Below are 16,444 nucleotides of genomic sequence, written 5' to 3'. Positions count from 1 at the left end.
TACAAAGTGAAAAATCATGTATGCTGATGACTTGGCGATCACTGCTCAAGCTTCCAACTTTCAAGAACTTGAAGAAATTTTGAATCCATATCTCTCCAAAATAAATACCTACTTGGGTGAGTGGTGCTTGAAAGCTAATCCCAACAAGACAGTGTGTAGTACTTCCCACTTGACAAACGCACAAACTAACAAGTCAATGAGTGTTTTCCCTGAAAAGACAAAATTTAAAAAATGAAGAGGCCCCAAAATATCTGGGCGTAAAAGTAGACCGCAGCCTCACAAACCGATAGAACCTCGAGATGGTGAGAAATAAGATACAAACTCGCAATAATTTGATCAGCAAACTCGCAAGTACTACCTGGGGATCAGGAGCTGGTGTCCTGCGACAATCAGCTCTGCCATTAGTCTATAGTGTTGCAGAGTACTGCGCACCAGTCTGGCATGAGAGCAGCCATACCAAATTAATAGATGTTGAGCTAAATAAGACTATGCGTAAAGTTTCTGGATCACTGTAGGCCATACCTCAACACTAGCTACCTGTACTCTCGCACATCGAACCGCCAGATCTCCGTCGCACAAAATCTACCAGTAGATTATGGGATCAAATAGAGAGAAATCAGCCTCTCCCCGTTCATCAATTTCTCGACCCTCAACCAGTTCTGAGACTGGAATCTCGCTAACCTCCATGGCTGAGCTGCAGAATGAGTAACCAGCAAGCCTTGACTGTATGGCAAGAGCGATGTCAACTGTTGGGAGGTGAGAATAGAGATAGGATCAACGTATCTGCCCCACCGACGGGTTTCTATCTGCCTAGGAGAACATGGGTGCACCTCAATAGACTAAGGACTGGTTGCAGTAGGGTAAAAGCGACAATCCATAAATGGGGTCTTACGGAGTCAGCAGATTGTGAGTGCGGTGAATTGAAAACGCTCCACCATATTACTGATGAGTGCCCACTATACAGGTTCCCAACTGGGGCTGCAGGTCTCCTCACTCAGTCCAGATGCTCTCCAGTGGCTGAGTGACCTGGAAGTACCAATCTAGAAGTTCATATAGGTGATGTTTTCATGTAACTCTATTTTTATTTTATTTTTGACAAAGCTACTCAACTGGCAAGCATATAATTTTAATTTTTCTTGACGACTCTTTCCTCACTAGAAAGTACCTACTATGTTTTTGTTTCTTCCCCCTGACCATACGAATATATATACTGTAAATATCTATGGCATTCTAACATATTTATCCAAAATCTCGAACATTACAGTGAAATTATTTTGAAGATTTTGAGAGAAATATTCTACATTTTGAATGGAATTGATAAAATTGTATTGAATTAGGAAGAATCAGTTTGAAGATAGAGCATGATTCATTTCAGTAAGAATCATTCCGGACTCATGATGATCCTTTCAATCCCATATCAGAAAAGTAGAACTTCATTAGACATGTTGGAATTATGAGAATTGTGAACTATACTTCTAGTAATACACTGCTGCTCACTTTTGTCAACTACACCACCTGATCACCAAAATAAACTTTTACTATCAAACATTTCAAATAGAAATTGAGGGCCGTTTGCACAGATTGCTAAACTAGATTAAGTTAATCTGAATGTTTAAACTTGAATCAGTTTTCTCAGTGCATTTACTAATCCGGTTTAAGTTAAACCAGTTTAGCTTTAAGCTGGTTATGGAATGACATCGTTTACAATATCAAGAAGACTGAATTCTACAGGGAATTTATTTGATTACAACCAAGCCGTTGAGGTTATATTGCTACACATTCGTCTTTCAAGATCCACAGAGCTGTATGCGAGTACAAGTAATGAATACGGTAATAAAAGAGAAAATGCGATCGAAAAATTTCTGAAAATATGAGATACAATTACTATTTAATTTCGTAAATCTATTTTTTAGAATGTTCTCCCTCGTTTATTAGAAAACTTATGAAAGCAAAATATCTCAGTATTATTAAAATCATGTCTTCTGCTGAAAGAGCAATTTTTGAAGTTGTCTAAGGCCAGTTTCACACGGCAGAGACCTCGCTCCTGGAATATCATATTACGGAAGATCATATTTCATATTTTGCAGCTCTCCTGTACTTTCACATGGGGATCTTACGAATAAGCCGACAGATCTAACAACTCCGCCGACGTTTGCTCAAAGTATATGACTCATCACTTTTTCTCAAAGTCTAACTTCCTTAAAAATATAGATAGAAGATTTCTGATTTCAGCGAAATCAAATTCTTTAAAGCGTAAGTCCCATTTTCAAAAATACCTGAAAACAAGGGAGTTATAGCTGTTTTTAATATAGCTTTCCATTATCATATGATTATATAGTACGTACTAAGATAATAATACTCCTGCCTCACAAAGGGACAGGCAAAGGTTTTAAGAAGTTTTTGAACACCTGATAAGTTTATACATAAACATTTTTAATTTTTAAAAGTTCTAGTTTTCCAAAAAAATATTGAACTATGAAAAGATGAATCCAAATATGAAATCATAAATCATCTCCACTCATCACCCAATAAAATAGGAGGAAAAGGAATGTTGTACAGTAAAATTCACTGAATTTCAATTGTCATTCAACAATCCAATTTATCAGGTTCAAATTGTTGAATATCACCTTTAATTCCCAGCAATTATTGACTATTTCTTTTTACAATCAGAAAAATCTATTATGAACATACAGTATAAACATTGTGCTGATCTGAATCGATCTATGGTAATAATAGGAATTGAAAGAATAGAAAATGTCATGGCATTCCAAGTAGTGATGTCTGTGTATTAGAACTGCTGAGTTGATAATGCATACTGAAAAAAAGTCATGAATAGCTCAGACCAACCTGGCCTGTGATGAACCTGTATAAACAATTCATAGAATTCTTAGAATTCATAGGAATGGTAAAAAAATCAATTTTACGAAAATCGATGTACATGTAACTGGATTTAGAAGATCAATACGATAATGTTCTCTATCACAATTTAATCATAGAAATGTTTAAGTGAAAACGTTGGGCGCAAACCTTCTGCCATGAGGAGACAAATAAATTTATGAAAAGCTTGATAGCTTGAATAGTGATCTGATATTTGTTACACGTTTTTAGTCTAAGATATAATATGTCTTAGACTAATTTTTAATGTTTCTTCAATCGGCAGGAAAACTTTGGTTTTTCAAAGTTATCTTACTCCCTTATTTTGGGGTATTTCAGAAATCAAGATAAATAACCTACCAAATTTCCTACACGAATACAGTGTAAGTTGTATTATAATAGCTACAGTACTTACGTACTGTATAGTACAGTACCTGTTCGTTTTTACCATATAATTATATGATAATAGAAAGCTTTATTAAAAACAGCCATAACTTCCTTGTTTTCGGATATTTTCGAAAACGGGACTTACGCTTTAAAGAATTTGGGGTCGCTGAATCCAAATCCGAAATCAGAAATCTTCTATCTATATTTTTAAGGAAGTTAGACTTTGAGAAAAAGTGATGAGTCATATACTTTGAGCAAACGTCGGCATAGTTGTTAGATCTTGCCTCTGCTTGCCTCGAGGGGAAAAGACGTGACAAAACCAGGTTCCTGGATAGGAGTCACCATGTGAAAGACACGATTTGACTCAATGTACTTCGACAAAAAAACGTGAACACTGTTCAGTGTTCAAGTTGCACGTCTCCTATCGTGTGAAAGAGGCCTAAGGCTCGATGCACACTTGCGTCATTTCTAGTTGCGGTTTTACGACCAGAGCGACAACTAGCTCACTGGCGTTCTAAAAGTTGTTGGAAGTATATGGCTACTTTCACACGATAGGAGACGTGCAACTTGAACACTGAACAGTGTTCACGTTTTTTTGTCGAAGTACATTAAATCAAATCGTGTCTTTCACATGGTGACCCCGAGCCAGGAACCTCCTTTTGTCACGTCTTTTCCCCTCGAGGCAAGCAGAAACCTGCTTGGATCGAGATACTAGCGGACAAATCGCCGCTTTCACATGGTGATTCTACGTCTCTCCGGTCACCACTTTTTCTGAAAACTATCTTTCTTGTAAAAGAAGATAGAAAGATTCGGATTTGGATTCAGCGACCCCAAATTCCTTAAAGCGTAAGTCCCGTTTTCGAAAACAAGGAAGTTATGGCTGTTTTTAATAAAGCTTTCTATTATCATATAATTACGGTAAAAACGAACAGGTACTGTACTATACAGTACGTATGTACTGTAGCTATCATAATACAACTTACACTCTATTCGTGTAGGAAATTTGGTAGGATATTTATCTTGATTTCTGAAAATACCCCAAAATAACCGAGAAGATAACTTTGAAAAACCAAAGTTTTCCTGCTGATTGAAGAAACATTAAAAATTAGTCTAAGACATATTATATCTTAGACTAAAAACGTGTAACAAATATCAGATCACTATTCAAGCTATCAAGCTTTTCATAAATTTATTTGTCTCCTCATGGCAGAAGGTTTGCGCCCAACGTTTTCACTCAAACATTTCTGTGATTAAATTGTGATAGAACACATTATCGTATTGGTCTTCTATATCCAGTTACATGTACATCGACAAGCCATGATCATGTTAATCTTACTCATGATACAAAGTATCGAACTGCTTTGTACTATGATACATGGTTTTCATTCCGTATCATTCTTTAATAAAAATAAAACAAGATTCCGGTTTCAAAAGCATCAAAGTCACCAGGCTGGTCTGAACTATTCATGACTTTTTCAGTATGCATTATCCACTCAGCAGTTCTAATACACAGACATCAGTTTCACTTTGAATGGCATGACATTTTCTATTCTTTCAATTCCTATTATTACCATAGATCGATTCAGATCAGCACAATGTTTATACTGTATGTTCATAATAGATATTTCTGATTGTTGAAAAGAAATAGTCAATAATTGCTGGGAATTTAAAGTGATATTCAACGATTTGAACCTGATAAATTGGATTGTTGGATGACAATTGAAATTCAGTGAAGTTTACTGTACAACATTCCTTTTCCTCCTATTTTATTGGGTGATGAGTGGAGATGATTTATGACTTCATATTTGGGTTTATCTTCTCATAGTTCAATATTTTTTGGGAAACTAGAACTTTTAAAAATTAAAAATGTTTATGTTTAAACTTCTCAGGTGTTCAAAAACTTCTTGAAACCTTTGCCTGTCCCTTTGTGAGGCAGGAGTATTATTATCTTAGTACGTTTACTATATAATCATATTTATGATAATGGAAAGCTATATTTAAAACAGCTATAACTCCCTTGTTTTCGGGTATTTTTGAAAATAAAGAATTTGGGGTTGCTGAATCCAAATCCGAAATCAGAAATCTTCTATCTAAATTTTTAAGGAAGTTAGACTTTGAGAAAAGGTGATGAGTCATACTTTGAGCAAACATCGGCGTAGTTGTTAGATCTGTCGGCTTATTCGTAAGATCCCCATGTGAAAGCACAGGAGAGCTGCAAAATATGAAATATGATCTTCAGTAATATGATCTTCAGGAGCAAGGATTCTGCCGTGTGAAACTGGCCTATATGATAAATACCCAACTACAAATGTCGGCTAGACTAGATTGATGTTTACTTGAAATCCAACACTTCTTGGTATATGTTTCATTCTCCTTTCCCCATTACAATATAGATATTTGTTGACACTGCACGCAAGAGCCACTCGTTTCCGATGCTCATCCAACCTGTTTGAATGCTCAGAAGAGACTGAATAAGAAGCAGTGAGTATAAATTGTAATTACATTCTATACTCACTGATTAAAAACTAGACAGCTATGTGTCAGGACAGTGAGTATAATAATTATATAAGACAAATAGCCTACACATATATTCAATAGGTATGGATTGCTTTGATTGCTTATTTGCTATGTTGCAATAATTTGCAGTTCAATTTTTTCAGTTTTTTGGCTTTTGTTGTGCAGTCAGAGCTATTGTAGAGGAATTTATTAACCAACACAATAGTCTAGCTCTTTGAAGTAGCCATATTCGACATCAAATTGTAAGGAAAATGAATGGATATGCAACACAGTATTCAGTGATTTTTATGATTGTTCTGCCGGTTCTTAGAATTATTGCTGTTCTTTCATCTCATGTTATATTCTGAAGGCAAATACTATACTTATTCTATACACTGTATATGATGTGTATATACTTTTAATGTATTGTGTGTATATATACTGTGAATTGCTAAATATGGAATTGAAATAGTAGCATTTTTCAAACAACAAAATGTTTTTTTTAAAACAATTAAAAATTGATTTAAAGCACTATATACCCTACATTGCGGAACTTTTTTTCTATCCCGTCTTCAGGTACAAATTCGAATTAAATAAACATCAGTATTGACTAATTCAAGATTATTAAAACAATGTTCATCAATTTTATTTGTTGATTATAAAAACATAATATACCATAAGCTTTTTAATGTTATAATGTTTATATTATAATTTTGAATAAGTCAGCTCTACCTAATGTTTATTTATTTTGAGTTTTCGCCTGGAGATGGGAGTAAGTCCTGAAATTTAAAGTGCTTTCAATAAATTGACTTTAATGGTTTTATAATTTATAGGTTTATTGTATTTTAAAAAGAAGTAAAAGGTCTTTTTCAAAAAGCTGTACTATTTCCTCTTCATATGTATTATCTCTATATCAGTTATTAACCGGTTAATTTATTTATTACTGCTGATGAATAATTGATGCCTTCAATAATTGTGATTTTTATAATAATTGTGATTTTTATAATAATTGCTGACATCCGGTATTACAAAAAACTTTGAAAATTAGAAATCAGAACTTTCCTATCACGATTAATGGCCAAGTTGCCCAAGCCGCGAAATTTGCTGAGTACAAATTGACGTCGCTCGACAGTGAGACGCTGTCGATACGCACAAGTGTGCACTGAACTGAAATTGGATGCCGGCAGAGAGACGCTCCACTCGTAAAAACACGACTGGCTAGCGTCGCAAATGTGCATCGAGCCTTATTTTATTTTAAGTCTTTCATTTGATCCAATACTAATTTGGCATTGGCTTTACTCAAGCAAACACGCTTAAAATTGGTTTCCTCGTCCAGAAGCTGAAATTATCAGTTCATCAGAATCATCTGTTTTCGTATAAGATCTTTGCAGATGTCAAGTTAATAGAAATTATTTGGTTTGAACCTCCTGCTTTGTTAGTTTAAACTTTCAAAGCGTTTACACTCCAGACAGTTTAAACTGATACTGTGCAAATGGAATTTTAGTTGAAAAAACCAGGTTTTAACTCTAGCTTAAACTCAGACTGAACAGGTAAATTCAACAACAGATAACGAAAAATTCAAAACTAGAACAAATAATGAGCAATAGTCTATAGTGAGATTCACTTGAAACTGCTGTCAGCATTCCTTATGAATAACGTCAATGGTAATTGCCAACCCATTCTGAAGCTGATGCTGACAGTTTGGAGTAACTCTTACTTCAATGATAGTCTAGGCTGTCATTATAGGCCTACAGTTCGCTTTAGGAACATCAATTTTAAAAATGCAACAATGCAACATCAGTGAAATATGGATCAGTGAATTACAAATTTCATTTGAATATTGGTTCCATATAGAACAGTGGTCGGATATTGGCAGAATTAAATATAAGAATATTGGTAAAATAATTGGATAATCAAATACAAGAATATATCTTCAAATACAAATTACATGGACATTACATATTCAATACAATATAGAATATTATCCAAACGCAGCGAAAGTGCACTGTCGCCAAAAAGTGAGTTGGAATCCTATTGAGTTATTGAAACCAAAGCTACCGTATTCGGAGTCATCCATTAAATGAACACGTAGGATTTTATTAGTCAGAGCAATAAGGCGAACATATTCTAGTCCTGCACCGAATACGCAGGCTTGTGCATGCGTGGTGATTAGCCTAAACAAACTTCACCATGCTCGGAATCAATAATATGCTTTATTGTTATGATGAATATGTTATGTTCATCTTTAATGTTATATTCATCCAGAGAGGATTTATTCTCGACTAGGAAAATGCATACAATAATAATGTATGATGTTTGTGATGAGGCTTTTTCATTAAACCAGGTGATTCTATTGTATTTTTCAGATCCTATGGCTCCTCGCCTGACTGATGTCATTGGACGAGAATCGTAAGTTGTTTATTTATTTATTTTGTTCATTTTGTCGAACATTTTTATCGTCTCATCATTCATCTGCATCGTTACCCCGTCTTCTGCTCAACATTACACTCATTGCGTGAGTGATGAGGGGAGGTGGTATGGCAATCTGGTGCTGCGGCAGCAGACTAGTTGTTATTCAACCCTTAAAGAGATGTCAAGTCTATAAATGAGAACCTCTAAAAGTCAGCCGCGCAGAACAACACACCTTGAACACAAGATGGCCACCAAAATTTTCTGGCATTTGTTTTTAATTTAGTTTTTTTGTTAATACTATAGCTATCTAATCTGAAGACTTAATAGAATTTTTTCTATCCTAACATACTACTTGAAAAATGAAACAGCGAATTTCTCACTAGAAACTCTTACTGCTATTGTTAAATTGATATGTCCAATTATTGACAGCACTAAAAGCAATATTCCACTCAATCACCGCTCTGCTCTTCCACTGGACACTACTTGAACCAAGCCTACAATTAATTAAAACGGTTTCCTCCTCTTGAGCCACCCCATCAACCCTCCATCGTCTAGCAGCTTGATCGCCTCCACGTTGTCATGTTGGTGGAGCCAAATTGTGCCTCTCCACATGCCTCTCGATCTTGGTGGACACCAGGTCAATGAAGATTGTTATTTCTGACATATGAAGGAGCATCCACAATGCTCCTCAGCACCTTGTTTTGAAATCGTTGTATGACATTGTTTTTGCTGTCTTTGATACACCACCAAAGTTGTACACCATACGTCCATATACTGGCTTCAATATTTGTTTGTACAGGAGTACTTTGTTTCGAATTGAAAGAATGGAGTTTCTTCCAATCAGCCAATAATTTTTTTTATATATGATTCCGAGCTCTTTTCTCTTCTTCTCGACATGGGCCTTCAAGCTTTGCATCCAAGGTCATACCTAGATACTTGGCATCATTAGCATATGATACAACTTGGTCCATTTAGTTTCATTCTCCCCTTCCTAGTCCAATCTTGAATTTTGTTGATGGATCTCTGTAGTTTTTTAATGAATATTGCTGTCTTATCCTGCTAATATGGCTGTATCGTCTGCAAATGTTGTTGTAGTATTTCATTTCCATCAAGACTGGAATATCGTCAGTATAGAGTAGATAAATAACTGGTCCTAAAACACTTTCTTGAGGGAAACCTGCTTTTACTTCCTTTAAATCAGAATATGAATTTTCATGCCTGATTCCAAAGTATCTCTCAGTCAGATAGGATTTTAATATATCTGTGAATTGTTTAGTAGCACTTTATCAGTTTGGAAATAAGATCTTCATGCCATACTTTATTAAAAGCTTGCCCTATATCAAGGAAAGCTGCTGATTAAATGTTTTTCTCTTCTAAGCACTTCTCCATTACATTTACAATCCTATGTACTTGGTCTATTGTTGAGTGTTTCACTCTGAAGCTAAATTGGTGCTTCAGAATCACGTGCTGTCTCTCAATGATTGGTTCCTTTCAAACAATTTGGATAGGACAGGTAACAATGTTATTGGCATACAGGGCTGCCCAAAGGGCAGGGCGACCGGGGCGGTCGTATAATGATTAGCGCCCCGACATTATCGGTTCAAGTACCTTTATTTCACCTTCACGTTAAAAGTCTTGAGCCATTTTCTTATCAATCCATTTCTATGTATAATTCATTAGGTACTTATATGTGTGGTGTTAACTGTGGCATAAACAATAAAAACTTTGGTAATTACAGTCACTCTACGCATAGCATAGGCGTATATTTTTCCAATCATTGAGTGAGCCTGTGTGCGCCCACTGCCCCTGCAACCTGCAAGTCGTCATTGGTCGCTTCATTGTCCAATGCTGGGTGATGAAACCTATTTATTTTTAAATTTCCATTGGTATTTCTAAATTGAAAATTTTTCAATTTAAAATAAATTCAAATTTTTTCAATTTAGGAATATCAACGGAAATTTCAAAATTAAATAGGTTTTAGCCTACAGAATACAAGGTTAGAAAGAGTATAAAATAAGACAAGCTGGACCGGATGGTTTAAATATGGAGCTGTTCAAGCATCGGGAACTCTTCTTCAAACTTCGCTTCCTCCATTTGATAAATATGTGCTGGAGACAATAATATTGAGGATCCCGGAAGTTTGGAAAGTGGCTACAGTCAAATCTCTTTTCAAGAAGGGAGATATAGTCCAGTCACTATATACATTGGTGCTTGCAATTTATATTTTAGTTCTGATTTTTTAATATATTATTTGGATACATGAGAAAAGTCCAGAACCAATTTGTTCATGCAAAATTCTCTTGTGCTGGATACAGAGTGGCCCAAAAACCTCATATTTTTAGTTCATTTTCCAGTTCTCAGCTATTTCTGCCAAATCCAGTAATCGGATGGAAAAATTTGCTTCAGCCTTTGTTTTAGATTATGAAATTCTGAACATAATGAGATCATTCGCAACTATCTATCTCCATCTCCAATAAGTACTGAGTCATGATTTTTCAAAAATGAGTAAAATTTGAAGACAAAATTAATTCTGATTAGTTTTAATTTTTTATCTACAATATCTTCCGATTTTTACCAATCAGTTAAATGTATAATTCGAAGTCCATTTTTTCGTGCTCTACAATCTAAGATCAGGTAGAGTGCTCTATTTCATATAGATTTCCAGATAAAACTGAGAATAATGCTCCTTGTATTGTGAAAAACATCTCATTTTCGGCTTCAAACATTATCACCAACTACTAGAAAGTGGCCATTTTTTGTGTATTGGAACATGGCCCTAGTGGAAGTGATCAATAGAGATCAATAAAAAAAATGGGGATGTTCCACAGAGACAAGTTCTCACAGAGACAAGTAGTGTTTTTGAACGATATTAGTGTCACAGAGACAAGTTTCACAGGAGCAAGTATTTCTATAAATGGCAGTCTCACAGGAACAAGTTCCCACAGAGACAAGCAGTTTCATAGAGACAAGGTCTCCGTCCAAAGTAGTAGCGCTATAAATGGCAGTCTCACAGAAGCAAGTTCTCACTGGAACAAGGTGTTTCACAGAAGCAAGGTCAGTGTCGTAGAGACAAGGTAGCGAATGTAGGAAGAAGTTAGGCGTGTTGCCTACATCTGAACTTGAAGGCACTCCATTATTTGTTCTAGTAAATTGAATGTCTGCTGTTTTTTAATCATGCAGGTATATGATTATGATTAAAGGTTTATCATATAAGATAGGGATGGGTTGGTAACCTATTAGAATTAGATAGAAGATAGATAGAATTATGAAGATAACTTAAATAATATATTTCTACCAAACTCCAAAATAACTATTCCAATATATCTAATAAGTATATACTAGACCTTCAACCCGAAAGGATAATCAATATGAATATGAAATGGAATATATATATAAAAGCCAAATAGCCTACCACTGACCTATTCATCACCGCTTCTTAAAAACCACATGGTCAAAACGGTTTTTCATTATAATTCCTTCTTTCGTGATAAATTGTTTATGCTTTTGTACTCCTGAGCGAAGCTCGGTCCCCGATATTATGAGCTAATCATCTCTTCTTTTTCCGAGCTGCGGTCTCGAATTGTAAATTCAAATTGATATAATATTAACTTCAGGCAGTCACAGAGTAAAGCTGCGTTAACACCAATAGATTCTATTTGATTGAACATAACTTATCATACACATGATGAACATATGTGTTTTTCAAGTGCCGTTCAATCTATAAGAATCTGTGAGGATTAAGTTATTAACATTTTGTTAATAGCTTTGGTGTAAACGCAGCTTCAGATGCCAAGATTTATCATGGCATTCCGAGTTACGGATAATAATGTCAATGAAGAACTTCATTTTCGTCATGAAATCTTTCCCATAAAAATTTTAACATATTGTTGTTCTACAAGCGTTTCTACATGTTACAAAATGAAAATCCCAGTGAAAAACCAAAAGTGCCACTTTATAATTCCCAAATAATCTTTTTAATCCTAGCTCTGATTCAACTGAGCAATGACTTTCTGAACTTACTGAGTTAATAAAGTAACATTTAAAATTAGCATAAGCGCAATGGGACTTGGGATTCCATCATTTCAGTATAAGTATTATATATATTCATTTTTACATGATGTCTGGTAGCCCTGGTAATGTAATGGAAGATGTGATCGTATGGTTGATTGGAAGTCTCCAACCAGCCTGATCAGATTTCTTAGTGGGGCCATTGGCAAACATTTTAAAAAAGCCCTGATATTATAACAATGACTTTATTCCTAGTAGATAGCATTTCTAGTAGATGGCTGAATATTTTCGTTACCACATTGCAAAGGATGTTCAGTGAGGTCTACTGTTATGTGGACTACTAGAGTATTGTAACTCCTAATGTCAGATTGAGTAAGAGCTTGAAATTTATTCCTATTTAGTGTACTCCATGTTTAATAATCTGCCACTATCTTATATTGGAAGAAACTTGCCTCTAAATAAATTAAAAAACGCAGTAAATCTAATTCTGAATGAAAATGCTTATTATTCCGTAAATTCATTTTCAAATTGTTTAAAATGTTGTTCTGGCCAGAGAATTCGAATTGTAGCGCCAGAATGCCAGACTGTGGTTCTGTCAATAGCAGGATTGTGTTTGCGCCGGCGCAGACCGTCCTGCTGCGTGGCATTGTGGATGAATTTTTTGTAAGTCTGTCTGTCTTGTCTCGTCAGCCCGTTTTGCAAGACCAAAGTTGTGTTTGTCACGTAATTTTCGATCAGAAATTTCTTGTAAATTGTTTGAGTGTAGTGTGTGTGAATTATGAATATAACAGCGTAAATAGTATTGAATTGAATTAATTTGAATCGGATTCGAATTTATAAAGAATCCAGTTTGAGCTTTGTTCAAAACACAGTGCATAGCCTGCAAGTTGAATGCGAAAAGGCAGCCCGGAAGCAAGAACCTATCTTCCCAGATTTCTTCCCACCCTGAACCTGACCAAAACACCTAGTAAAGGCTTCGAAGGGCAAGTAGTCAAGATTGGAATAAATTTGGTGAGTTTTTGCTCTTTTTATTGTTCATTAATGCTGAGTTTAACTGTACAAATAACCTGGCTCAAATTGAAGATTGAATTTTGCCCCTTGTTTGTATTTGATTATTTAAATAGTAAATTACAGTCCTCTGGTAGCTCCAGCCTGAGCTTTGTTCAGAACATTTTCTGAACCTGCCGAGCCAGGATGAATTTGTAATTTGTTGATTAATTTACACACATTGGATTTAGGCAGTTTCGTATTTGTTCAATGTTGGCATGTTGAGAATGGTCTGATCCATGCTCAACTTAAGTTTGTTGTAGCCTTGTTCTAAGAGCAAGGTTTCTTGTCAATTTGAATTTGCTTGAAATTAAATTTATTCCAGTTAAAATTGTAATTTCCTAAAGCTGGGATCATTGTGCTCTTTTCCAGGAATTTGTTTGTTTGTTGGAATTTGTATTGTCCATTTTTTATACATGTTAGTGAAGGTTAATCACCAGCATGATTTTGTATGTTCAATTCAACAAGTTATTGTTTGTTTGTGAGTTGTTGGAAGAACATTATCTAATCATATAGTTTTGTTCTCATCAATAACTTATCTTGTGAATTGATAATCAAAGTTTAACTTTGATAACTTACTAACTCGTGATTCTTCGTTTCATCTAGTTTTGAACTCATTCTTGTTTTATTGTCTGTTGTTTGTATTGTCGGGGCTGAATTGTTTTGTGTATGAGTTCAAGATGGAGGAAAAATTACAGAAACAAATCAGAGTGCATCGCGCTAAACTGGAACAATTGTATGCCAGATTGAAAAGAATTTATGAACTGTCTAAAAATGTCTCTGATCCAAAAGTTGCTGAGCAATTTTCAATCTTGTATCCTTGGGTGTCTCAGACCATTTCGGATTATGAAAAGACAGAATTAGTGGTTAATGAGTTGGAACTTGAGTTGAATAAAGATCATGTTGTAGCATTCAACGACTCACACCTAGATCTGTTTCAGTATATTGAAGTAGCGGCTAACACTCTCAAACAGAAAGAGGCGACTGTTGCTATTGCTCAATCTTCGGCAGCTACAGCAGCTAGTTCACAGCCGGTCGTGTCCGAGTCGGTACTGCCTAAAATCGACCTTCCGAAATTTGATTGGAACCAGACTCAATGGTCGGTGTTTTATGGACTATTTAAGGCATTGGTACATGACAACAAGAATTTGAACGATCAGCAGAAGGTCCAATATCTTGTAAGTAGACTTACTGGACAAGCAGCAAATATTTGTCGTCATTTGCCACCATTGGCTAACAATTATCAAATAATTTGGCAGGCATTATTGACCCACTATAACGATCCACGAGCGCAAGTCGATGCCTATTTCAAACAAATTTTTGAATTTCGTCCAATAAAATCAGAATCAAAGGCAGGTTGTATTGCGATTTTGGATGGGTTTTGCAGTTCAATCAATGCATTGAAGAGATTGCAACTCACTGATTTGTCAGACTCGATATTCCTCTATTAGGGCTTGAGATTGCTGGATCCAAGTTCTCGTAGAAATTTTGAATCGGCCGTCTGTGACAAGGCTATGCCAACTTATACCGATTATGTCAAATTCATTGAAAAGCAAATTAAGACTCTTCCTTCTGATGAGAAACAGGCTGAATCGTTTAATATGAAGCACAAAAAGGATAATAAATCAAAGGTATTTGTGGTTCAATCTAATGATTCATCTAACTATGCATCTAGTAAAAATCCCAATTGTCTGAAGTGCTCAAAACCGGGTCATCGGTTAGTAGATTGTGCAAGATTCTTGGAAATGACTCCTTGGGATCGTTATTGTTTGATTAAAGGAAAGTTTTGTTGTTTTCGTTGTCTTGATGTGGATCATTTGAGTAGAAATTGTCGTAGTAAAACTCAGTGTGCTCAATGTCGAGAATCTCATAATTCTTTATTGCACTTTTCCAGATCAAGTTCCAATGAAGGTGTTGTGTCCTCGTCGAACTCCAAGGCAGGTGGCACATCACCTATTAGTTGTTGTTCTACATCCAATGATGTAGAAAATTCGACCGTTGTGTTGTCGACCGTCACTGCACATGTTCGAGATTGTAATGATCAGCTTTGTGATGTTCGTTTCTTGGTTGACACCGGGAGTCAGAGTCATTTTGTTACAGCCAAATTGTGTCGGCATTTGAGACTACCATTCCAGCCCATGAAAACCGTTGTTCGTGGATTCGGTGGTGGTACTAGTGAAGTTCGAGGTCGTACTTGTGTGTTGATTCAGTCGAAGTTGGATCCTACCATCAAGTTTTCAATGGATGCTACAGTGGTAGATAAAATCATCGACAAGTTGCCTTCTTGTGAAATCAACAGATCCAAACTTCATCATCTTGAAAATCTCACACTGGCTGACGACAAATTCTACCTTCCCGGTAGAATAGATGGCATCATTGGTGCGGAGTTAGTTCCTCACTTGCTACTTGGGACTCCTAGTACAGGTGAATCGCACGAATTGATGACTGTTAATAGTGTCTTTGGTCACATTCTGATGGGGAGAGCGCCGATTCTCACTCCAACAAGGAATGTGTCGAATTGTTTTACAGCCATCTGTAGTTCATTCGTTAGTAGTCCATCGTTGGATAGTTTTGTGGAACGTTTTTGGGAGTTGGAATCATGCCCTGCACCAAGCTGTCAACTGAAACCGGAAGAGTTGGAGTGTGAGGTGAATTTTCGGAAGTCTGTACATCGTGTGAATTCTGGTCGTTTTGTTGTTGCCTTGTCATTTGCGGAGCTGCCCAGCAGCTTGGGAGATTTGTATGCTGTCGCCGAACGCAGACTGCTGACTTTGGAGAGACGACTAGAGCTTGACAGCAATACTCGTATTTCATATCATGAAATATTGATCGATTACCTACGTCAGGTCACATGTCGTTTGTAGTAGATCAGACAGATCGAGGTGGTTACTACATACCGCATCACGCCATCGTGAAAGCAAGCAGCACTATCACGCCCATCCAAATTGTATTTGATGCTGGTTCCAGAACATCATCTGGTTTGTCATTGAACCAGGTTCTTCATGCTGGTCCCAAATTTCAGACTGACATTTTTGTTTTGTTAGTTAATTTTCATTTGTTCCCAATTGCACTAACTGCTGACATTAAACAAATGTATCGACAGATATTAGTGGAGGATTCCTGCTGTTGTTATCAGCATGTATTGTGGAGATTTTCGCCGGAGGATCCAATCGAAATTTATCAGCTCAATTGTGTTGTTTTTGGTGTTTCAAGCTCTCCA

General features: G+C 36.0%; 1 protein-coding gene across 10 annotated transcripts in view; it reads left to right on the top strand.

Moving 5' to 3' along the window:
• LOC111057353 (fasciclin-3) overlaps positions 1-16,444 on the top strand; it is a 442,757-nt gene that overhangs the window by 384,239 nt on the left and 42,074 nt on the right. For all 10 annotated transcript variants that reach the window (XM_039443161.1, XM_039443163.1, XM_039443162.1 and 7 more), the window contains one exon: positions 8,124-8,166. In XM_039443161.1, the coding sequence (XP_039299095.1) occupies positions 8,124-8,166 (43 nt within the window). The remainder of the gene's footprint in view (positions 1-8,123; positions 8,167-16,444) is intronic.

Source organism: Nilaparvata lugens, chromosome X (assembly GCF_014356525.2).
Source record: "Nilaparvata lugens isolate BPH chromosome X, ASM1435652v1, whole genome shotgun sequence".
Lineage (NCBI taxonomy): Eukaryota > Metazoa > Arthropoda > Insecta > Hemiptera > Delphacidae > Nilaparvata > Nilaparvata lugens.
Note: the sequence above shows the minus strand (reverse complement) of the source record. Positions and strands in the feature narration are given on the sequence as shown.